Source organism: Anolis carolinensis, chromosome X, assembly GCF_035594765.1.
Source record: "Anolis carolinensis isolate JA03-04 chromosome X, rAnoCar3.1.pri, whole genome shotgun sequence".
Lineage (NCBI taxonomy): Eukaryota > Metazoa > Chordata > Lepidosauria > Squamata > Dactyloidae > Anolis > Anolis carolinensis.
The window spans coordinates 7,772,380-7,798,035 of NC_085847.1; the positions used below are offsets into that span (position 1 = coordinate 7,772,380).

The following is a 25,656-nucleotide window of genomic DNA, read 5'->3' on the forward strand; positions in this document are numbered from 1 at the left end:
ATGGCAGTGTAGATCCAACTTTAGTTTGCGATTGAAAATAACAACCAACTCTGGAGCTGAAAAGGAAGGCCTCTGCCATAGAATGCAGCTGAAGTGGACTGAACTGTATTACATGGCAATGTAGACACATGCAATCCAGTTCCATGCAGTTATACTGCATTATATAGCAGTGCAGAGGAGGCCAAAGACAAAGGGGCTTTTTTCTTCTTCAGATAAAGATCTTGGATTGTATTGAACTGCATTCTGTCCTCAGTGTAGATCAGGCATGGGCAAACTTGGACCCTCCTGGTGTTTTGGACTCCAAGTTAGGGATTATGGGAGTTGGAGTCCAAAACATCTGGAGGGCCCAAGTTTGCCCATGCATGGTGTAGAGTTATATAATTCATGGAGACTCATGGAACTGGATTATATGAGCCTACACTGAGGACAGAATGCAGTTCAATCTGCATTGTAAAGGCAATGTGGATGGGGCCAGAAATAAAATAAAAAACCCCGATTATTTTTATTATTTCCAAAGCAGAGGAAAAACAGAGACAAAAAAAATCCTTTTCCTCCAAAGAAAACATATATACATCTACATGTCTTGGTTTTGGATGGAAAACAAAAGAAGTCAACAGTCCTTTGAGAGAGGGAAAGTGAAAAAGGTGGAGTTGGTGGGGCCCCAAGACACTCCTGGGGGGGAACTAACCCCCTCTTTTTAAAAATAGCAGCTTCCAAGGGGGTTGCCCTTTCCTTTCAGACCAAAAGGGGGCGACAGGGGTGAGAAGGAAGGCGGACTTCTTTCTCTCCTTGGGCAGGGGGGTTCCTTTCCTTCCTTCTCCTTCCTTCCTTCCTTCCTTCTTTCTTTCCTTCCTTCCTGCCTTAAGGCGACCCGCTCCTCTCCCGGTCCTGCTTGGCCTCCAAGCCGCTGACTAAGCGCTGGATGCTCTGGAGCTCACTGGCGCCTTCCTTGTCCGCTTTGGGCGAGAGGGAGAGCGAGGAGCCGGAGGAGGAGGAGGAGGCGGCGGAGGCCTCCAAGGCGGAGGGGCCCCCCGGGCAAGGCGGGACCCCCAGGGCCTTGCCCTCCCCTAGCAGCCCCAAGGAGGCCGGCAAGGCGGGGGCCAGCAAGCCGCTGCTGTCCGGCAGGGGCCCCGGGAGCGAGTAGGGGCTGTAGCGCAGGCGGGGACGCACGGCCGAGAGGAACGGGTGCCGCTGGACGGGACTCCCGGCGCCCGACGACGAGGACGAGGACGAAGCGGCAGCGGCGGCGGCGGTGGCGGCAGCGGCCATGTAGCTGTACGGATAGGGGAAGAGGCCGCCAAAGGGAGACATAGCAAGGCCCTGCAAGGAAAGACAAGACACTGGTCAGGGCAGGGCTCCCCAAACTACCGCCCAAGGGCAGAGCCAGCCCTAGGTATTTTTCAAGCGTAGGTGAACAGAATCACTGAAAAGCAATCACTGAAAAATAAAAGCGTTGGATAAGCGAAAATGTTTGATAATAAGGAGGGATTAAGGAAAAGCCTATTCAACATCAAATTACATTAAGATTTTACAAATTAAGCACTAAAACATCATGTTTTACAACAAATCAACAGAAAAAGCAGTTTAATACCTTGCGAAGGCAGGCTGCAGGAGAAGGAGTTGCCTCGATGGCGCCCCCAACAAGATAGCACCACAGGCAACTGCCTAGTTGGCCTGGTGGTTGAACCGCCTCTGTCCACGGGCCACATGCGGCCCCTTGAAAGCCTTCCAATGCTCTGCTTGTGCTTTTTATCATGGTATTTTATTTATTTATTTATTATTAAGGAGTGCTTTGCTTGTGCTGTGGGTGCACAAAGGCAGAAGGAGGTTGGGCTAAACGGCAGTGGCTGAGAGTGCTCAGGAGGGCTCTCAGCTGCCCCAGAGGGCTCTCAGCTGCTGTATGTCCTCCTGGCATAAGGATGGGGCGGCTCGCACTGACTGTTCTTATGCCGGGAGGACAGCAAGAAAGACATGTGGTGGCTGAGAGTGCTCCAGAGGGCTCTCAGCTGCTGCACTCCTCCCTTCCTCAACTTTTTGGCATAAGGATGTGGTGGGCCACCATGTCCTTATGTCAAGAGGACAAGGAAAATAAGGAGGGCCTGAGGTAAGAGCCCAAGGGGGTCGCATCCAGCCCCTGGACCTTAGTTTGCCCATACATGCTCTACACTCTAAAATCAATGCACTCCCGGTCCCACTTTGGGAGCCTTTACACCCTTGGGATCCCTTTCATCTCCATGATTGTATAAGTATAATAAAAATCATCATCATCTGTAATAATAATAATGATGATGGAGCTTCCTCCTATGGAGGTCTTAGGAGAGAGAATTCACACCTTCCGCAAAGAACTCACAAACACAGACAAGGAATGCTGCAACTCCATATCAACACCAGCCAAAAGATGAATACCCAGCCATCAAAGACTCCGATCCAGAAATCATCTCTCCCAGCAGACAAGAGGAATGCCATAATAATAATGGAAATAAAACTATACGAAGAAAAGATCAAACAACTCCCGGATCCCACTATATGGTTCAGATATGTGGATGGCACCTTCATGATTTAGAGCAATGGAAAATAAGAACTCATCAAGTTCCAGCATCCACCCAAACATCCAATTCACTATGGAAAAAGAAAAGGAAGGAAAACTGCCATTTCTAGATGTCCTAGGCATCCGCCAACCCAATCAACAATTGGGCCACACAGTTTACAGAAAATCTACACACACTGATAGATACCTAACTCCAACCATCACCCAAGTCAAAAAAGAAGCACAATTCAAGCCCTGGCAGAATGTGAGAAGTCAGCCATAGCAGAGTGCTTCAAGAACCAACCTGGACACGGGCATATTATTGGAGAACACAGAAATGCTGGACCATTCTCACAACCACCATGTCAGACAACACAGAGAGGCCACTGAAATCCATTGAAGGGGGTTGGACTGGATGGCCCCTGGGGTCCCTTCCAACTCTAGGATTGTATCATTATAGGACAGTGTGGATGTCCCTCTGTTTGGTGAGCTCCGATTGTGTCCCCTTGCATAGTTGAAGGGGGCTAGACTGGATGACCCTGGGGGTCCCTGTTTTAACTCTAGAATTGTTTCATTCTAGGACAATGTGGATGTTCCTCTGCTGGGAGGGCTGGGATGGTGTCTCTCCTGGCAGATTAATGCTGGACTGGGTGGCCTTTGGGTTCCCTTCCAACTCTAGGGATGTATCATTTAAGGACATTGTGGATGGCCCTCTGTGGGGAGGGCTTGGATGGTGTCTCCCTGCCTAGTGGAAGGGGGCTGGGCTTGGGGTCCCTTCTACCTGTAGATGGACTCATTCTAGGCCAGACTGGCCGGCCCTCTGTAGGGTGGGCTCAGATTGTGTCTCCCTGCCTAGTGGAAGGGGGCTGGGCTTGGGGTCTCTTCTACCTGTAGATGGAATCATTCTAGGACAGACTGGCTGGCCCTCTGTAGGGTAGGATTGGATGGTGTCCCCTTGCCTAGTGGAAGGGGGCTGGAGTTGGGGTCCCACTTGTCGGATGGACTCATTCTAGGCCAGACTGGCCGGCCCTCTGTTGGGTGGGATTGGATGGTGTCCCCCTGCCTAGTGGAAGGGGGCTGGGCCTGGGTTCCCCTCCACCTGTGGGATGGACTCGTTCTAGGCCCGAGCTCACCTGCGAGGCGAGGACGTGCTGCTGGAGGTGGAAGGGGAGGGCGGCGGCGGCGGCGGCGTTGGCGGCGGCGGCGGTGACCATGGCGGCGGAGCTGTCGAGGCCGGGCAGGGCGGAGGCGCCGGAGACGGTGGCCAGGAGCGGGGCCATGCCGGAGAAGGCGCCTCCCATGGCGAACTGGCCCGGGTGGAGGAGCAGCGGCGGCGGGCCGTTGCCCAGCGGGCCGAAGAAGGGCGGGCTGCCCAGGCTGGGAGGGAAGGCGGCCAGGGCGGGCAGGTGGGCCGAGGCGGCGGCGGAGGCGGCGGCGGAGGCGGCGGAGCTCTCGCTGGGCAGCGCCAAGGGAGGCGGGCAGGGCTCCTTCAGCGGCGGCGGCGGCGGCGAGCGCGCCTCCTCGGCCCCCAGGCCCCGCGTGCTGGAGGAGATCGTGGCCGGGCTGTGCCGGGAGTCCGGCGCCGCTTTGGAGACGAAGAAGGACGAGGACGACGAGGAGGAGGAGGCCTTGGCGGGGCTGCCTTTCTCCCGGCCCTCCCCGCCCGAGGAGGCCGTGGTGGTGGAGATCTTCCCGGCGTCGCTGGCCTCCGAGAGGTCCTCTTTGCTCTCCGAGTCGCTCTCCCCGTCGCTGGCGCCCAGGTCTGGAAAACAGAAAAGACAGCATTGTTTTAGCCAAGGCTTGCATCGCCAGGATCACTGGGGTCGCTGTGAGTCTTCTGGGCTGTCTGGCCATGTCCCAGAAGCATTCTCTCCTGACGTTTCGCCTGCAACTATGGCAGGCATCCTCAAAGGTTGGGAGGTCTGTTGGAAACTACCCATACATAATGTCCAGGGTGGGAGAGAGAACTCTGGTCTGTTTGAGGCAGGTGTGAATGTTTCAAATAGTTAGTACTGAATGGCCCTGCAGCTTCAAGGTCTTGATGTCTGGTAAGAACACTTTTCCTCTAGGTGGGTCTTGGCTTTCATGGCTTGTTCTTGGCCTTGCAGCGCTTCTGGTGTCTGTGGTGGAGTCTCCATTGGCCTGGAGAGCCCTGTAGGACCCAAACATCTCCCAACAAAAGATTCCCCCCAGGCAGGAAGCAGCCAGGCTTTGAAGCTGCAAGGCTATTCAGTGCTAATCAAGGTGATTAATTGCAACATTCACACTTGCCTCCAACAGACATGAGTTCTTTTTTTTCCCATCCAGAACCTTCCACAGATATATAAACCCCACTTGCCTGGTTTCCAACGACCTCACAACCTCTGAGGATGCCTGTCATAGATGCGGGCGAAACGTCAGGAGAGAATGCTTCTGGAACATGGCCAGACAGCCTGGAAAACTCACAGCAACTCAGCATTGTTCTTCACTATGGAACATGATTTCTGTTCTTGGGTTAATCTCATATCATTTCCTAATTGTTTGTCTCCAAGGTAGCAAGCAATGCAAAGGGAGCAAAGGCCTGGCTAATTCAATAATAAATAAATAAATAAATAAATAAATAAATAAATAAATAATAATAATAATTTATTATGACTCCAGACAGCAAGCAATCAAGGGCCAGTAAGGGCCACACCTGGGCTAAGGATGTCTCCAAGGCAGCAAATAATTCAAAGGGAGCAAAGGCCTGGCTAATTCTATAATTATTATAATAATAATAATAATAATAATAATTATTATTATTATTATTATTTATGTCTCCAGGTAGAAAGTTGTCAAAGGGAGCAAAGGCCTGGCTAATTCTATAATAATAATAATAATAATAATAATAATAAGAAGAAGAAGAAGAAGAAGAAGAAGAAGAAGAAGAAGAAGTTAATAGAATAATAATAATAATATAACAACAACACAACCACTGCTACTACTGAAGTGGTTCCAAGAACATGTTTTCAATCCAAAGAAGGAAAGGTAAGGTTCAGGGGAAGGATAGCATTAATTTCACAACTATATATATTGAAACAATATTTATTCAGGTTTTAATTTATCCTCTCTGTTCTTGGAACGGTTCCCTGTTTTTCAAGGGAAGAAAAGTAAGGAAAAGGGTCTGGCTTGTCTCTAGCCTTGGACACTTTTTCTTTAGATGCTTCAAGGCTTGTTCTAAAGGCTTGGAACTAGATTATATGAGTCTACACTGCCATACAATCCAGTTCAAAGCAGATCGTCTGGATACTCTGTGGCAGTGTAGAAGGGATCCCACTAAAGGAACTGGCCAAACTTACTCTTAACCCTTAAAAAGCCCAATGAAAACTTCATAGGGTTCATAGCTGGCCTGGGAGTAAATTCCATTGAATTCAACAGGAGTGACTTCTGAGAAGGAAGGAAGGATGGAAAGAAAGAGGAAAGGAAAAGAAAAAGGAAGGAAGGGAAGGAGGGAGAAAAAGAAGGAAAGAAAAGGGGAAGGAAAAGGAAAAGAGGGATGGAAGGAAGGGACAGGACAGGACATAAATGGAAAGAAAAGAAAAGAAAGATGGAAGGAAGGAAGGGAAAGAAAGTGGGAGAAAGGGAAGGAAGGATGGGACAGGAAAGAAGAAAAGAAAGGAAAGGAAAGAAGAAAAGAAAAGAGGGAAGGAAGGAAGGAAGGAAAGAAGGAAGGAAGGAAGGAAAGAAAGAAGGAAGGAAAGAAGGAAGGAAAGAAGGAAGGAAGGAAAGAAGGAAGGAAGGAAAGAAGGAAGGAAGGAAAGAAGGAAGGAAGGAAGGAAGGAAGGAAGGAAGGAAGGAAGGAAGGAAGGAAGGAAGGAAGGAAGGAAGGAAGGGGGGAAAGTGGGTGGGAGGGAACGAAGGAAAGAACAGGAAAGAAAAGGAAAGGAAAGAAGAAAAGAAAAGAGGGAAGGAAGGAAGGAAAAGAAAGAGGGAGGGAAGGAAGGGAGAGAAAAGGAAAGGAAATACAAGGAAAGAAGAAAGGAAAGAAGGGAGGAAGGAATGGAAAGAAGAAAAGGAAGAGGGAAAGGAAGGAAAGAAGGAAGGAAGGAAGGAAAAGAAAGCGGGAGAGAGAGAAGGAAAGGACAGGAAAGGAAAGGAAATACAAGGAAGGGAAAGGCAAAAAGAAAGGGGGGGGGGGGGAAGAAGCTGGTCCGACAATGCCCCACGGATGGCTCCTTCCTTTGCCTGGGAATGGGTCCAGCCTTCCTGCCTCTTCCTCCCTTGCAGCCAGGAGACGGAGGGGCGAGGGCTTTTAATAAGCCATTCCAAGATGAATATTAATGTCTCGCTCTTCATTTTGAACTTTTGCCCCGGAGTCTGTTTCTGTTCCTTTGCTTCGAATTACACTTCAAATACAGATGTAGGTTTGGGGGGTGCGGGGAGGAAAGGGCCAGGGGGAAGCGGATTTGGGTTTCCAGCGTCTGGCTGCGTTTTGGGTCGAATTCCTGGTGCCCCCCCCCCCCCCGCGCATTCCGACCCTGTCCCCCCTCCCAGCCAGATGCCTTGCAGCCCAAACCAGTTCTGCGAAGCTCGGGAGAGATGGAGGGGGGGGGTGCCTCTCACCCTTGAGGTTGGAGGTGCCCACGGCGGAGATGGCGGGGGAGGTGGACTGGGCGAAGCACTTGAAGGCCGTCTGCTCGCTCGAAGACTCGTCCGAAGTGCCCGCCTCCTTCTTCTGCCTCTCGTCGTAGACCCGCAGGGACTGGAGGGTCAGCTGCTTCCTAAGGAGACAAGGCAAGAAGAGCCGGACTGAGTGAGGCCCCTTCCCAGGGAGACAACTCTCAGCCCAACTCCAACCTTCACCTGAATTCCAAATCCAACTCTAGTCTGAACTCTAACCTTCACTCCAAACCTAACTCTATCCCTACTTCATCCCTAATTCTAACCTTCTCCAAATCGAACTCTATCCCTAACTTTAACTCTAACCCTAAACTTTAACTCTAACCTTAACTCCAAATCGAACTCTATCCCTAACTTTAACTCTAACCCTAAACTTAACTTTAACTCTAACCTTAACTCCAAATCTAATATCCCTAACTTTAACTCTAAACTTAACTTCAAATCTAACTCTATCCCTAACTTTAACTCTAACTCTAACCTTAACTCCAAATCTAACTCTATCCCTAACTTTAACTCTAACTCTAAACTTCACTCCAAATCTAATTCTATCCCTAACTTTAACTCTAACTCTAAACTTAACTCCAAATCTAATTCTATCCCTAACTTTAACTCTAACTCTAAACTTAACTTCAAATCTAATTCTATCCCTAACTTTAATTTTAACTCTAACCTTAACTTCAAATCTAACTCTATCCCTAACTTTAACTCTAACTCTAAACTTAACTTCAAATCTAACTCTATCCCTAACTTTAACTCTAACTCTAAACTTAACATCAAATCTAACTCTAGCCCTAACTTTAATTTTAACTCTAACCTTAACTCCAAATCTAACTCTATCCCTAACTTTAACTCTAACTCTAAACTTAACTTCAAATCTAACTCTAGCCCTAACTTTAATTTTAACTCGAACCTTAACTTCAAATCTAACTCTATCCCTAACTTTAACTCTAACCCTAATTAACTTTAATTTGAACTCTAACCTTAACTTCAAATCTAACTCTATCCCTAACTTTGACTCTAACCCTAAACTTAACTTTAACTTCAAATCTAACATTATCTCTAACTCTAACCTTAACTCCAAATCTAACTCTATCCCTTACTTTAACTCTAGCCTTAACTCCAAATCTATAAATAGATATTATTATTATTATTATTATTATTATTATTATTATTATTATTATTATTATTATTAAATTAATACCAGGTGCTGGAGCTTGGCAAGGTCTGTAGCTGTCTCTGGCGAAGAGTGTTGGCACCTCCTCAAACTACAGTTCCAATGATTCCACTGGTGACAAAACCGTGTCAATTCAACAGTGTAGATGTCTCCCACTTCACTGTCAAAGACGGTGAAGTGGTTTGGAATCCTGTTTGAGTTGCAAAACCCCATCCGCTCCCCTCGCTGAACGTATTTGCATTTCGGGTCGACTTGCACAATCCCGAACAAGGCGGCGAGCCAGGAGCAGATGCCTGTCCTCTGTTTCCTTTGCTAACTGATGTTCCGCCACATTTCCTCCTTGGAAGGCACTTCAGGCTCCATGTGCTTGTGATCAAGGGAGTGCAAGGGCTTCGGGAACCCCAAATCGCGTTGGGAAACCGCCGCCCAAACTTCCCCACCCCATTCTCTGTCCCGCATTTCCTTTTCTGCGCCAGATTCCAAACACGTGTCTTCCACTCGCCCCAGGGCTTTGGGGGGAGAGTTTCCCCTTGGGTGGCGAGCTGGAGGCAGGGCCACATGGAGGACTTTCCCCAAAGCAAGGAGGCAACACCACTACACCCTCCTCCCTCCATACACACACCAAAATATCATTTTCCTTCCTTCCTTCCCCATATAGAATATCTCTTTTGAGCCTGGCAGTAAGTCAACATTTCCAGAGAATGTAGAAAGAGGGTTTGGACAAAAGCGAGGGCAAACACAACTCTAACAAGGGGTGCATTTACAAGGTGGGATGAATGCAGTTTGACACCACTTTAACTGCTGTTTCTCCAAGAGATACCTACCAAACCCTAAACTAATCCCAATTTTAACTCTAACCCTTTTTCCCAACCCTAATTTCTCTCCCCTCAATCTTCCCAATATTCAGACGGGTCTCTCCAGGGGAAAAAAAGTTTTGCAAAATCAGAGAAAAATCGAGTAACTGGAATTAATATATTATATAATTTACCTTTTCTCTCGCCTCCCGTTCCCTGTGTCCCGGAAGCCTTTGGCGAAGGGGTTGTTGTCGATTTTTAACTGCGTGATCTGTTGATGAGACAACAAAACCAGAGTCGGAAAAGACCGAGTCTTGTATGTGTGTGTTTTTTTCCGGAGCCAGCCGAAAACACTGCAAGGAGTTTCGATTTTTCACTCCACGAATTTAGTTTCTCTTTGCCCTCTTTGGGGTCTTTTAGAGTCGTATAGTTGGAGAAGGGAAAAAAGTACATTATACTTGTATCAACTCAGGCAAGGGCTGGAAGAAATCTGGGATTTTTCAATTTTTTTCTCCCTCCCTCCCTGACTTCTAGGTCGATTTCCACATTGTAAATGAATGCAGCTTCACTCTAACTCCAGATCTAATCCTAGCCTTAACTCTAACCCTAATTCAAACTCTAATTCTAACCCTAAACCTAACCTTAATTCTAACACTAATTGAACCTCTAACTTTAATTCTAACAATAGATTACAGGACTGGGTGCTATTTTGTAACCGTTTTAATTGTATCTGTTTTTACTGCTTAATGTGTTGAATTGTATTTGTAATGTGACATTAAATATTGCCAAACAGTAAGCTGTTCTGAGTCTCCATGGGGTGAGGTTTTTTTTCCGTGTCAGGAGTGACTTGAGAAACTGCAAGTCGCTTCTGGTGTGAGAGAATTGGCTGTCTGCAAGGACGTTGCCCAGGGGACCCCCGGATGTGTTGATGTTTTTACCATCCTTGTGGGAGGCTTCTCTCATGTCCCAGCATGGAGCTGGAGCTGACAGAGGGAGCTCACCCGTGCTGTCCCCGGTTGGATTCGAACCCCTGACAGATGACCACCCAGCCTCAATGTTAATAATCATAATAATCGTAATAAATTGGGTTGGAAGAGACCCCTTGGACCATTTAGCCCAACCCCCTCCTGCCTTTGTGCACCCAAAGCACAAACAAAGCACCCCTTAATAATTAGATAAATAAATAATTAAAATACCATGATAAAAAGCACAAGCAAAGCATTGGAAGGTGCACACTGGGGCTGATAAATGGTTTCAAGGGGCTGCATGTGGCCCGCGGGCCGTAGTTTGGGGTCCCCTGGTGTAGAGACACCCTTTGACTGGTTCTATACTGGGAAATGAAGGCAGCTTGGCGCCCCTTGCACTGGTCAAGCGAGCCAGGCTTTGCAAAGCGTGTGGAGCGCCAAGCCAGTGGGTGGCTCTCCTGAGCCATCCAAGGAGGGAAAGCGGAGTCCAAGCCAAGAAAAAGCCAAGGGCCGAGCCAAAGGAACCCCGGTTACGTCGGAGATTGGCGTGGGGAGACCCCGAGAGCCCGGGCAGGAGCCAAAAGGTTGCTTCTCCCCTTGCGAGTCCAAGCAGAGAGGCTCCTCTCCCTCCTTCTTCCTCCCAGGAATGACTGGAACGCCTGGCCTGGCTCTCTCACTCTTTCTCTCGAGGAAAAGCTCGGCTCCCGTGGAAACGTTTGGACCTCCTATCAGGAAACCGCAAAAGGAATCGCGGTCTCCCGCTTGCCATCATTAACAAAAAGGGGTTTTTTTAAAGGTTTTATGGAATTTCCTTCCAAAAAGGACGCCTTGGCCTTCCTACTCTCTCTTTTCTGGAAAAAAAAAAAACTTTGCAAGATTTCAGAGACCTGATCCAGCTCTGATCTTGCCCAGAAAACAAAGTGGACAGTTTCTAGAAGAGACTCTTCTTCCCTGCTTTCTGATTCGGCCCCAAAGCCTCCCATGCGTGGAGATAGACCCACGCGGGCCCGCTTTCCCACGCCACGCAAACCGGACACGCGTGGATTGGGGGCTAAAAGACGCAAAAGTGACACTTCCTGAGGTTTTCCCTTTTGGAATTTTCATCCCGCCTCCAGTCGCAAGGAGAAGCGGGTAATAAATGTATTATTATTATTATTATTATTATTATTATTATTGCTAATACAGTAGAGTCTCACTTATCCAACATTCTCTTATCCAACGTTCTGGATTATCCAAGGCATTCGTAAATAAATTCGTAAATACAGTAATTACTACATAGCATTACTGAGTATTGAACTACTTTTTCTGTCAAATTTGTTGTATAACATGATGTTTTAGTGCTTAATTTGTAAAATCATAACCTAATTGGATGTTTAATAGGCTTTACCTTAATCCCTCCTTATTATCCAACATATTCGCTTATCCAACATACTGCCGGCCCGTTTATGTTGGATAAGTGAGACTCTACTGTAATATTATTATTAGCAATATTATTATAATAATAATAGTTTTGTAATAAATAGTCTTGTAATAAATAAATAAATACTATTATTATTATTAGCAATATTATTATTGCTAATAATAATAATATTTATTTATTTATTACAATACTTATATCCCGCCCTTCTCACCCATAGGGGACTCAGGGCGGCTTACAATAAAACACAATATAAAATATTACAAACAATTCAATCAGTTAAAATTAAATACATTAAACATTGATAAAAAAATAGGCATATAAACACACAATAATAATATTGCGAATAACAACAATATAATAGATATCAATGCTGTTGTTATTAATAGCAATAGCAGCATTAATATTAATATTCATGCCATGTCATGTTATATCATATTACGATATTAATATATTATCATGAATAATAATAATAATAATATGTGGATACAATAATAATGTGATGTGATATGATATGATACGACATGAAAAATGTAACCAACTGCAGGGAGAGAAGTAACAACACAAGCAATATAATACATGTATAATGATATCAATGCTGTTGTTATTAATAATAGCAGTCTTAATATACTTATTCATTTCATGTCATATGATGATATTATATTATATGAATATATTATTAATATATTGATACAATAATTATCATAATATATGATATGATGTGACACCACAAGAAAAAGGCAACCAACTGTAGGGAGAGAAGGGGTTAACAAATGGGCTTGATTGCATTATTATTATTATTAATAATACTATTAATGCTATTAATAACAAGAATAATAATCCGGTCAAGCCCATTTGTTAACCCTTTCTATCCCTGTGACTGGTGACATTTTCCCCACCCGACCTCCACCAACAGACAGTACTTTTTGACCCTCCCCAATCCATGGGCCCCGATCCCCTGGCACTTTCCCCTTATCCCATAGATTTCAAGGCAAACCAAAGCAAATCCTCCTTGGAAAAGATTGGGCGCCTTTGGTTGGGTATGGCTCCACGCACACACGCAGGTCAAACGATTATGAACTAAAACGCGTTAATAGCAAGAGGGGGAAGTTAATAAGAAACAGAGGCGCGTGGGTTGCCAACAAGGGGGTGGGGAGTGGGGTGGGGGGGTTGTGGTTGAGGGATTTACCCTGGAGCTGGGTGGCTTTTCCAAGAGGTGGACTCTGACATGCCAGAACCACTCTTAAGACCATCAGCCTAATAATAATAATAATAATAATAATAATAATAATAATAATAATAATAATAATAACTGACACTTTAATGTTGACATTTTAACTTACTTCGTGGTTGGGATGTTCAGCTTGGCTTTTATAGCCCATTTTAAGTAGAAACTACTTGTTGCGGGTTTATTGAGTATTTTAGTTAAATTGAGTCTTATTATTATTAACATAATATGTATTAATATAATAATAAATAATATCAAAATTAAATATATTATTATTATTATATAAATAGGAGCCGTGGTGGCGCAATGGGCTAAAAGCCTTGTGCCGGCTGGACTGCTGACCTGAGACGGGGTGAGCTCCTGTCTGTCAGCTCTAGCTTGCAGGAGGGGTCATGAGAGAAGCCTCCCAGCAGGATGGGCAATATCTCTGTGGACGGCCAATTCTCTCACACCAAAAGCGATATATAATTTATTAATATAATAAATATATTATATAAAATTATTATTATTATTATTATTATTATTATTATTATTATTACTATGGAACACACATTTGCACTGCGTGTTTATTGAGTATTTTAGTTAAATTGAGTATTATTATTATTAACATAATATGTATCAATGTAATAAATAATATCAAAATTAAATATATTATTATTATATAAATAGGAGCCGTGGTGGCGCAATGGGCTAAAGCCTTGTGCCGGCTGGACTGCTGACCTGAGACAGGGTGAGCTCCCGTCTGTCAGCTCTAGCTTGCGGGAGGGGGCATGAGAGAAGCCTCCCAGCAGGATGGGCAACGTCTCTCACACCAGAAGCGATATATAATTTATTAATATAATAATAAATATATATTATATATAAAATTATTATTTTATTGTATGACACAGCAAACAAGATAGACATGCTGGATTTCATATCACAAAATCACAAGTCGAACACTTCCCAAGCGTTTAGGACTGTGTGATGTATTTTCGGATGATGCGTGCAGATTGCATTGGTGGTGGTTTGATATTATTACTGTTATATAAACCTTTGTTTTAACTTCTGTTTTATCATCTTCTTGTGTTTTAAACTGTGTATATTGTTTAATGTATTTGTGCTGTTACTTTTGTAACGTAGTGAGCCGCCCCAAGTCCCCACGGGGAGATGGTGGCGGGTATAAATTAAGTTTTATTATTATTATTATTATTATTATTATCATCATCATCATCATCCCACTAGGGTGGCCTTTTGCAGTTGGCAGATCGTTATTATTATTATTATTATTACTACTACTACTACTATGGAACATACATTTGCACTGTTTCTGAGTCTATTGGACCTGCTGATTCCAAAAATGCCCCCAGTTTCCCTCCCATCCGCTCTGGTTTTTGAGAAAGAGGGCACCTGGACCCCTGGAGAACCAGGCTAACCCCAGTCAGTAGGAGGAGGAAACAGGCTCCACGCCACGCGGGACAGAACCCACGTTTACCTTATCGTTCTGATAAGCCGTCACGGCGATGAACTCGGTCTCCGGGAAGACATAGGTCCGGAAAGTGCTGTAAGGGAGCTTGAGGATGTCGTTGGCCCGGACGATGTGGAACCGGGGCTGGTACTTGTGCATGGAGTTCAAGATGGTCTGCTTGGGACACAAACGAAAAAGAAGAGCTGGACTCAGAGGAAAGCAGCCCGTTTCCCTCCCAGAAGTTCCTTCCTTCCGAACTTTTTTCTTCCATGCCAAACTGACTCGGCTGGGTCAAAAACTAACGCTTCAATCGCTCTAATTTTCCTTTCTTCCACAGCTACTAACCCATCTAGGCATGAGATGATAGAGCTAACCTTACTCTACTGATAGATGTCTTTTCTTTGTCAGGCTGACTGATGAGAGCCACGAATCTGAAGCTAAAAGGAGTCCTCATGGACTTTCTGGCCAAAGAAAGTTGTGCAGCTAAGGATTGCTTGGGGATAATGGACATCAGGCAGAGGCGATGGCTCTGGCCCAAGGATTCATCGCCTCACCCACCCTACAGCCCTTCTGATTTGGACCTGTTTGGACCTCTGAAAAGACAATACAGATCCAATGACAGGAATGACTTTAAGTCATGAAGCAAAACCTGATTTTTTCCCCAAATGGGTTAAAGGATGGTCCCGTGTGTACACCTTAATGGTGACTATGTTGAAATGGTTCTTTTGTGTGTAGATACAGTAGAGTCTCATTTATCCAACACTCACTTATCCAACGTTCTGGATTCTCCAACGCATTTTTGTAGTCAATGTTTTCAATGCATTGTGATATTTTGGTGCTAAATTCGTCAATACAGCAATTATTACTACATAGCATTAATGTGTAATGAACTGCTTTTTCTGTCAAATCTGTTGTATAACATGATGTTTTGGTGCTTCATTTGTAATTTGTAAAATCATAACCTATTTTGATGTTTAATAGGCTTCTCCTTAATCTCTCCTTATTATCCAACATATTCGCTTATCCAACGTTCTGCCGGCCCATTTATGTTGGATAAGTGAGACTCTACTGTAGTTCAGGCTATGATCTGTAGCAACTTCTGCAGTTGTAGGTTCATTCCTCAAGTTTTTACGACGCAGGAGGCAAAACTTTTTGACCCACCCTGGTCTAAGATGAAGATTTCTCTCCTTCCTTCCTTCCTTCCTTCCTTCCTTCCTTCCTTCCTTCCTTCCTTCCTTCCTTCCTTCCTTCCTTCCTTCCTTCCTTCCTTCCCTCTCTCCCCTTCCCTCTTTCCCAACCAAGGGCCAGCAGCGAGCCCTAGTGACCTCCTTGGCTGTCCAAATCACTTTTTTCTTTAAAAAAATCTATATAGACAGCATCCGATTTTAGTAAACACAAAGCAGAGCCAAGAGTTTGGAGAGGAAGTTCGGGATTTGCAAACTTGGAGGTCTGCTTGCAAGCCAAACAGTTGTCTTGGAAGGGAGTTGGGGACTGGAAGCAAGCAGAGAGTGCTTCCCTCTCTCTTTCTCTTCTGTTTTTTTTTCCCACACTCCTTTCCTGCCATTTTGCAAGTTCAAGGGGGAAGAAAATGGAGTCTGGGCTCAGGGAGGATTGGGGAACCACCCCCAAACTCTGCTTCGTTTCCAGGAGTTCAGCTCAGGTTTCCTCTCCTGCCATCTATCTATCTATCTATCTATCTATCTATCTATCTACCTACCTACCTACCTACCTACCTACCTACCTACCTACCTATCTATCTCTTTGACTCCTATGGACTTTCTATTTCACACCTAACCGAGTTCTTCAGAGTGAAAGTTCTTAAGAGACAGAGATACAGAGATCACATCCATGCCTACCTACACAGACTGCATATATCACACACACATATTATATACACACACATATATAAATACATACACACACAGATAGACAGAGATATTACATACAGACATATTATTATTGTTATTATTTGAAACACAAGATGAGTCCACAGCAGACACTCTTCTGACTGTTATTATTATTTATTATTGTTGTTGTTATTTATTATTTTATTATGACACAGCAAACAAGATAGATATGCTGGATTTCTTTATTATTATTATTATTATTATTATTATTATTATTATTATTATACATACCCCTTTGGGGGTGATTACTTCCCCCCCCCTTTCCTTCCTCCTTCCTTAATCTAAACGGGATTCGTTTGTATGTGAGATATAGATATATGTGTGTGTGAGAGAGAGATATAATTATGTATACACGCATATCTCACAAAAAACGATATATGTGTGTATATGATTAGATATGTGCGTGTGATATATATATATATATATATATATATATATATATATATATATATAATACAAATATAAACAAATCACGGGCGCACACATATATATCACAAGCAGACAATTCTATACAGATCACGCACATGTATAGATCCCATATAATATATATATATATATATATAGAGAGAGAGATTATATAGACAGATCATATATATATATAGATCACATATATATACAAATACATAGCTCACATGCAGTCATATATGCAGATCACACACATGTATAGATCCCATATAATATATATATAGAGAGATCATATAGACAGACCATATATACACGTATAGATAGAGATATATAGATCACATATATATACAAATACATAGCTCACTTGCAGTCATAGATATATGCAGATCACACACATACATATATATCACAAGCAGACACACATATATACAGATCACACGCATGTGAATGAGAGAGAATCATATATACACGTATAGATAGAGATATATAGATATATAGATCACATACATAGCTCACTTGCAGTCATAGATATATGCAGATCACACACACACATATATATCACGAGCAGACACACATATATACAGATCACACGCATGTGAATGAGAGAGAGAGAATCATATATACACGTATAGATAGAGATATATAGATATATAGATCACATACATAGCTCACTTGCAGTCATAGATATATGCAGATCACACACACACATATATATCACGAGCAGACACACATATATACAGATCACACGCATGTGAATGAGAGAGAGAGAATCATATATACACGTATAGATAGAGATATATAGATATATAGATCACATACATAGCTCACTTGCAGTCATAGATATATGCAGATCACACACACATATATATATCACGAGCAGACACACATATATACAGATCACACGCATGTAAATGAAAGAGAGAGAATTATATATACACGTATAGATAGAGATATATAGATATATAGATCACATACATAGCTCACTTGCAGTCATAGATATATGCAGATCACACACACACATATATCTCTATCTACAGAGACACACTCTCTTTTTCGCTCTTCCTTCCTCTAAAGGGGATTCGGCAAAGCGAGGCCAAAGGGAAAGCTCGGGCGCCGGTTTCGCTTTCCAGCCGAAGGGTCTTTTCTGTGATTCTCTGTCTCTGTGGTTAAGGAGACAGAGCCCCTCGGGGGCCAAGAGGCCAAGCGAAGGGGTCAGAAGAAGGGGCCAGGGGTTCCCCTCCCTCCTCCCCCCCCAACCAAACAGTTTTGGGAACTCTCCCGGCGAATGTCTTGCGGGAAAGCGGCTCGGCCCGGCGGGAAGGCCCGAACACAGCCCAGACACAGCCAAACCAAACAGCAAACATTACAACAGAACCAAACAGTAAAGGAAAACAAAATACAGTCCTGTTATTATTGTGTTGTGGAAGACTTTCATGGCCGGAATCACTGGGTTGCTGTTAGTTTTTCGGGCTGTCTAGCCATGTTCTAGAAGCATTCTCTCCTGACGTTTTGCCTGCCTCTGTGGCTGGCACCTTCAGAGCCACAGAGGCAGGCGAAAGGTCAGGAGAGAATGCTACTAGAACGCATTGGCCATACAACCGGGGAACCACACAACATCCCAATGATTCCGGCAGCGAAAACCTTCGACAATATACAGTAGAGTCTCGCTTATCCAACGTAAACGGGCCGGCAGAATGTTGGAAAAGCGAATATGTTGGATAATAAGGAGAGATTAAGGAAAAGCCTATTAAACATCAAATTAGGTTATGATTTTACAAATTAAGCACCAGAACATCATGTTTAACAATAAATTTGACAGAAAAAGTAGTTCAATAAGCAGTAATGCTATGTAGTAATTACTGTATTTATGAATTTAGCACCAAAATATCATATATTGAAAACATTGACTACAAAAATGCGTTGGATAATCCAGAACGTTGGATAAGCGAGTGTTGGATAAGTGAGACTCTACTGTAATAATAATAATACACTTGGGAAGTGTTCGACTTGTGATTTTGTGATATGAAATCCAGCATATCTTGTTTGCTGTGTCATAATAATAATAATAATAACACAACAACAATAATTTAACATTGTGTTATTATAAAACGTTAATAATAGTAATGGTATTTTTTTCGTGTCAGGAGCAACTGGAGTTGCTTCTGGAATGAGAGAATTGGCCGTCTGCAAGGACGTTGCCCACGGGACACCCGGATGTTTTTGATGTTTTTACCATCCTTGTGGGAGGCTTCTCTCATGTCCCCGCATGGAGATGGAGCTGACAGAGGGAGCTCATCCACACTCTCCCCGGATGGGATTCGAACCTGGCAGCCTTCAGGTCAGCAACCCAACCTTCAAGTCACAAGGTTTTTATCCCCTAGGCCACCGAAGGCTCCAATAATAGTAATAATAATAATATATTGTCGAAGGCTTTCACTGCCAGAATCACTGGGATGTTGTGTGATTTCCCGGTTGTAAGGCCAATGCAGTCTAGTAGCATTTTCTCCTGACTTTTCGCCTGCCTATTATTATTATTATTATTAACGTTTTATAATAACACAATTGAAAATTATTATTATTATTATTATTATTATTATTCATAATAATACAATGCCTTCTAGCAGCATTTTCTCCTGACGTTTCTCCTGTCTCGGTGGCTCTGATAATGTCAGCCACAGAAGCAGGCAAAATAATAATAATTTCGTATCACAAAATCACAAGTCGAACACTTCCCAAGCGTATCTATTTTGTTTGCGGTGTCATGCTATGTTGTTGTGTCAATAATAATAATAATGAAGTTTTATAATACAATTTAAAATAATTATTATTCATAATAATAATACAATGCCTTCTAGCAGCATTTTTTCCTGACATTTCTCCTGCCTCTGTGGCTCTGATAATGTCAGCCACAGAAGCAGGCAAAATAATAATAATAATAATAATAATAATAATAATAATAATAATAATGAAGTTTTATAATACAATTTAAAATTATTATTATTCATAATAATAATACAATGCCTTCTAGCAGCATTTTCTCCTGACGTTTCTCCTGCCTCTGTGGCTCTGATAATGTCAGCCACAGAAGCAGGCAAAATAATAATAGAATCATAGAATCATAGAATAGTAGAGTTGGAAGAGACCCATGGGCCATCCAGTCCAACCCCCTGCCAAGAAGCAGGAAATCGCATTCAAAGCAGAAGCAGGCGAAATAATAATAATGAATTTTTATAATACAATTTAAAATTATTATTATTAATGATAATAATACAATGCCTTCTAGCAGCATTTTCTCCTGACGTTTCTCCTGCCTCTGTGGTTCTGATAATGTCAGCCACAGAAGCAGGCAAAATAATAATAATAATGAAGTTTTATAATATAATTTAAAATTATTATTATTAATGATAATAATACAATGCCTTCTAGCAGCATTTTCTCCTGACGTTTCTCCTGCCTCTGTGGCTCTGACAATGTCAGCCAAAGAAGCAGGCGAAATAATAATAATAATAATAATGAAGTTTTATAATACAATTTAAAATAATTAATAATTAATAATAATAATAATAAAGTAAAGAGTGCCGATTTCCCTCCCCAAAGTAATTTGAAAACACTTACGAATCCGTGCTTGTCGGAGATGTTGTTGGTGAGCTTGAGCTTGTGGAAAGTGACCACCTTGGACATCCACTGCTCGCCGGTGGCCGGGCTGTCCGGGTGGATGTACATCCGTTTGGGCATCTCCGGGTCGGCCTTCCCGGCCACCATCCAGCGGGAATTGTGGAACTTGTAGCGACAGTCGTCGGCCGCCACAATATCCATCAACAAGATGTATTTGGCCTTCTTATCCAGGCCGGTGCAGCGGACTTTAAAGGGGGGAAACATTCTCCTACAGGGGGCCAAAGGCAAGGAGATCAGGATGATGATGATAATGATGATAATAATAATAATAATAACCAGTGCAGGTGGTCCCGGTGGTGATGGGCACACTGGGTGCCATGCCAAAAGATCTCAGCCGGCATTTGGAAACAATAGACATTGACAAAATTACGATCTGCCAGCTGCAAAAGGCCACCCTACTGGGATCTGCACGCATCATCCGAAAATACATCACAGAGTCCTAGACACTTGGGAAGTGTTTGACTTGTGGTTTTGTGAAATGAAATCCAGCATATCTATCTTGTTTGCTGTGTCATAAAATAATAATAATAATAATAATAATAATAATAATAATAATAATAATAATAATAATACACCAGAGTCACATCCCCCCAAAAGAGGAGAGTGAAAGCAAGCTTCAACTGACTCCCAAACAAGCAAAAGCCAAGGATTTTCTTCTTAAGAGTTTTCTGACTCCTTTGAAGTTTGAAGTTATTAGACAGAAGGGGAGGAAGAAGAAAAAAAGAAGCACAAAGAAGAGCCCATTTCTTTGCGGAAACTTTTTCCCCAGGATCCAAAGTCTCCCGAAGAAGCTGGAGTGGGATTGTTTTGTTTTCTCTCTTTCCGAGCCCGTGTTTCCGGAAAGGTTCGGCGTGTGTTTTCCTCGCAGTTTGCAAGGTTAGTTTGAGAAGGAAACAACAACCAGGGAAAGAAAGAAGACAGTGGAGGAGAAAAAGTTGTGGTAGGGCTGCTCAAGAGAAGGCCCGCTTTAAAGACAAGGAACACACTTGGAAGCGGTTTAGAAGAAGCAAAAGAAGCCAGTTGGGGTCTTTATCTGGGAGATGATTAATATATTATATTATATTATTGTACTATACTATATTATTATTATTATTATTATTATTATTATTATTATTATTATTATTATTATTATGCCTTTGTTATATTATATGATTATACTATATTATTAGGCCATTGTTATATTATTATACCATACCATAACATACCATATTATTATGTCATTGTGATATCATATTATTATACTAAACTATACTGTAGCATACTATATTGTCATCGTGATATTATATTATTATACTATACTATGCAATTATTATATTATATCACATTATTATACTATACCGTACCATACCATACCATAATGTCATTGTGATATTATATTATATTATTATACTATGCTATACTGTACCATACTATACCATAATGTCATTGTGATATTATATTATATTATTATACTATATTATACCGTATTATCATGCCATTATTATATTATATAATTATACTATACTATACTGTACCATACCATAATGTCATTGTGATATTATATTATATTATACTATATTATACCGTATTATTATGCCATTATTATATTATTATACTATACTGTACCATACCATAATGTCATTGTGATATTATATTATTATACTATACTATACCATATTATTATTCCATTATTATATTATACTATACTATACTATACCATATTAATATGCCATTTTTATATTCTATTCTATTATTATACTATACTTTACTATATCATGTTATTATGCCATTGTTATATTCTATTATCTGCTTATATTATATTATGTTATATATATATATATAAATATGTAATATTTTAAAATTATTTTTAGAATACTTGCAAACCCTGGGCCTCAAACTGGAACCACGCCAAAAATAATAATAATAATAATACACACACTCAAATGAATTCTAAACCCGTTTGCTTGAAACTCAACACGTTTTTCCCCCTCTTTCTTAGGGAAAAGTTGGAGAAAAAAAGGGGTGATTTCGGAGCAGATTTCCAGCGGGAACGGTTCCACTTTCAAGAGGGAAAAAGCTTCGGAAACAGGGTTTGAATGAGTTTTGCCGCCTCAAAGTTTTAGTAGACATTTCGGATGCGATTTCGGGCGGCTTCGTATGCACAAAACCGGGAACTTTCCCTCTCTGGAGAAAGTTTCCCTGCAGAAGATCTGGAGACCTTGAAATGCATAGTTTCTGCAGATTCTCCATGACAAAAACATGGACACTTTCCATGTATACTATCTGGAGCACCGAACTAAGAACTGGGGGGTTTTCGGTGCTGAAAAGACCCAATACCTCCAGTTTGGAGAGTTTCTTATATGCTGTCTGGAGGGGTTTATTTACATGCCTAAGACCCGTAGAGTTTTCAGTGCCTACTCTCTGCAGAGTTTTCAATGCATGTTAGATTTAGCTATAGATCAATGTGCACAATCTGGAGACATTTAGGTGCATTTTTAAAGAAATCTCCAGTTGCATATAAATTGGAGACTTTTCAAGGCTATACTATCTGGAGATCTTTCAATGTTTTTATCTTGTATGGGACACTGAATGCCTGTCTTGTTTTGAAAGCCGCCTTGAGCCCATTTATTAATTATTATTAATAATAATACTAATTAATAATAATAATAAGTCCCCTTATTATTATTGTTGTTGTTAAAATAGTCTAAAGACTTTAACTACCTATTATCTGGAGAGGATATGGATTATGAATATTGTCAGCACCCTTTGCACACCTACTATCTGGAGTTTTTGAAGTGTATTCAACCTGAGTGTGTGGACTTTCTGCAAACTTGAAAGTCTGGGAATGTTGACATGGAGGGAGACTACACGTGCACGTGTGTGTGTGCATATATATGTGTGTGTCTACGTATGTATGAGTGTGGAAACACTCTCCAACCTTGTTGGGCACCAAGAGGGCAGGTTGAAGCCAAAGTGTCTCCTTCCAGCCAAGGGAAAAGGGGAGGAGGGCGTCCTAGTGCGCATGCGCGGGTGGGCATCCCTCACTCTCTGTGCTCTTCCCAGGTCACCCCCCCCCCCCCCCAAAAAAACTTTTCAAGTCCCATGAAGAGGCGGAAGGGCTTGCAAGCTGCACCCAAGATGTATCACTCCTAGAGAGAGACACACACAGAGAGATATTTCTTTAGAAGGTTCCCCTCAACCCTCCTAGGGTTGCCTCGGGTGGAGTGGCCTCGGGTGAACCAGGCCAGGCTTTTCCCAGGTCAATCCCTGATCCCTCCCTTTCCAAAAAAATATAAATATCTTGGAGAGCCAGGAGGGCTAAAGAAACTCCTATCAAGAGAGAGATGCAGATAGATACATATTGTATTTTCACTTGGTATCCATGGCACACATATATAATTGTGTGCTTTATTATGGTGATGATTATTTTTGAGTCCCTATGGGGAGGAAGGTGGGATACAAATTATTATTATTATTATTATTATTATTATTATTATTATTATTATTATTATTATTATTATTTATAGGCCACTCTATCTCCCCATAAATGATAGATATGTAGGCATGTAGATATTTCAATAGATATGTAGGTAAAGAAGTGACTTACAGATATGTTGGTAGATAGAGATGTAGGCAGGTAGGTAGATATATAGGTAGTTAAGTAGATATATCAATAAATATATAGGTAGGTATGTAGGAAGGAAGGTAGACATTTCAATAGGTAGGTAGGTAGGTAGATATGTAGGTAGGAAGTTAGGTAGATATTTAAATAGACATCTAGATAGAAAGATATGTATGAAGATAGGTAGACCTTTAGATAGGCAGATAGATATGTTGGTAGTTAGGTAGATATTTATGTACCATAGATAGATATGTAGGAAGGTAGGTAGACCTTTAACTAGATAGGTAGGTAGATAGACATGTAGATAGATGAGTAGGTATTTAAATAGGAAGAAAATAGATATGTAGCTAGCTAGCTTGGTAAATTTGTGATAGGACATCCATGTTAGAGTCAAGAAGTTTCAACTTCTGGAGAACCATCACAATTGGGTCGTGTGTGTCCCCTCCACAATTCCCTCTCAGCTGTGGCTTCATCTTAGAGTTGAACCAAGTTTTGAGGCTGTGTGGATGTTTTCAATCTTTCTTTTGCATGTCCTTGTGTGTGGGTTTGAATGCTACACATTGGAAGCATGAGTGGCCAAGATCCTGCCTCAGAGCTGGGTGGATATCACCCCAAATCTGTGGAGTGACATATGGAGCCTGGGGTCCTGTGAGTGACAAATACCAGGGTGGGTCAAAAAGTTGTGCTTCCTGGGTCATGAAAAACATTCTGAATGAACCTAGAAGAGCAGAAGTTGCTCCAGATCGAAGCCTACACAAATCCACCTTTCCGTTTGTACACATTGGTGCCATAGTTTAACCCAGGGGACATCTAAATAGACAATTTTGGAAAACATGACCCATTTTTTTATCTTGTCAGAAGCGACTTGAGAACCGACTGCAGGTCGCTTCTGGTGTGCGAGAATTGGCTGTCTACAGAGACGTTACCCATGGATGTGTTTACCATCCTGCTGGGAGGCTTCTCTCACGTCCCTTGGTGACCCACGATTTTACCATCATTGAATCTGAAAACACCTAGGTTGTGAGTTTTTCACAGGTCCAGAAAGACAACCGAGGTGATGCCTGGGTGAAAGTTGAACGGGTAGTTTTGTGTCCAACCTGTGGGTCGCCAAGGTGCTTTTGGCCTACAACTCCCAGAAACCCAAGCTGTTAGGACTTCTGGGAGTTGAAGGCCAAAACATCCGGGTGTAGAGCAAGTTTGGGCCAACTTGGGCCCTCCAGGTGTTTGGACTTCAACTCTCACAATTCCTAACAGCCTATCGGCTGTTAGGAATTGTGAGAGTTGAAGTCCAAACACCTGGAGGGCCCAAGTTGGAGAGGAGAGTTCAAGCTATGTCCTGGAGCAACTTCTGCTGTGGTGTTGAATCATGACCCGGGAGGCAAAACTTGGATCGTTTGGGGCTGAGGCGGAGGTCTGAGCAGGACCCCTCTCTCGGCCTCTGTCTTACCTGCCGGACTTGGTGATGACCATCTCGGTGCCGCGCTTGTGGAACTGCTCCCAGAGCTCCTTGGCTTCCAGGTGGACCTTGGGGTCGTCCTCGACGGGGGGCTCGTCCTCGGGCTCGAGGCTCTTGAGGGGCCCCCGCAGGTGGGCGGCGGCGGCGGCGGCGGCGGCGGCCTGGCTGCCCAGGCTGGAGAAGGGCATGGCGTCGGCGGCGCCCACCAGCTGCTCCATGAGGGGCTTGGCGAGCGCGCCGGGCAGGGAGAGGGCGGTGGCGGCGCCGGGGGGCAGGGCCAGGGCCGGGAAGAAGGGCGGCGGGTGGCCCAGGACGGCGCTCATGGCGAAGTCCGGGCCCCGGTGGGGCAGGAAGGGGTGGTAGGCCATGCTGGGCGAGCCGGGGGGCAACCACACGGGCTCTCTCATGGGCAGGCCCCGCAC

General features: G+C 43.0%; 1 protein-coding gene across 2 annotated transcripts; it reads right to left on the bottom strand.

Moving 5' to 3' along the window:
- Positions 1–712: 712 nt before the first annotated feature.
- On the bottom strand, positions 713–25,656 carry tbx3 (T-box transcription factor 3). 2 transcript variants are annotated; one of them, XM_062958431.1, is made up of 7 exons: positions 25,226–25,656; positions 20,118–20,385; positions 14,218–14,364; positions 9,328–9,404; positions 7,109–7,266; positions 3,661–4,289; positions 713–1,320 (listed from the first exon to the last, which is right to left on the bottom strand). In XM_062958431.1, exons 1-7 carry the CDS (start codon positions 25,639–25,641, stop codon positions 862–864), a joined length of 2,154 nt encoding a protein of 717 aa, XP_062814501.1. In that variant the 5' UTR covers positions 25,642–25,656; the 3' UTR covers positions 713–861. The 2 variants fall into 2 exon arrangements, with proteins under 2 accessions (XP_062814501.1, XP_062814500.1); XM_062958430.1 differs by having other exon boundaries at positions 14,218–14,367.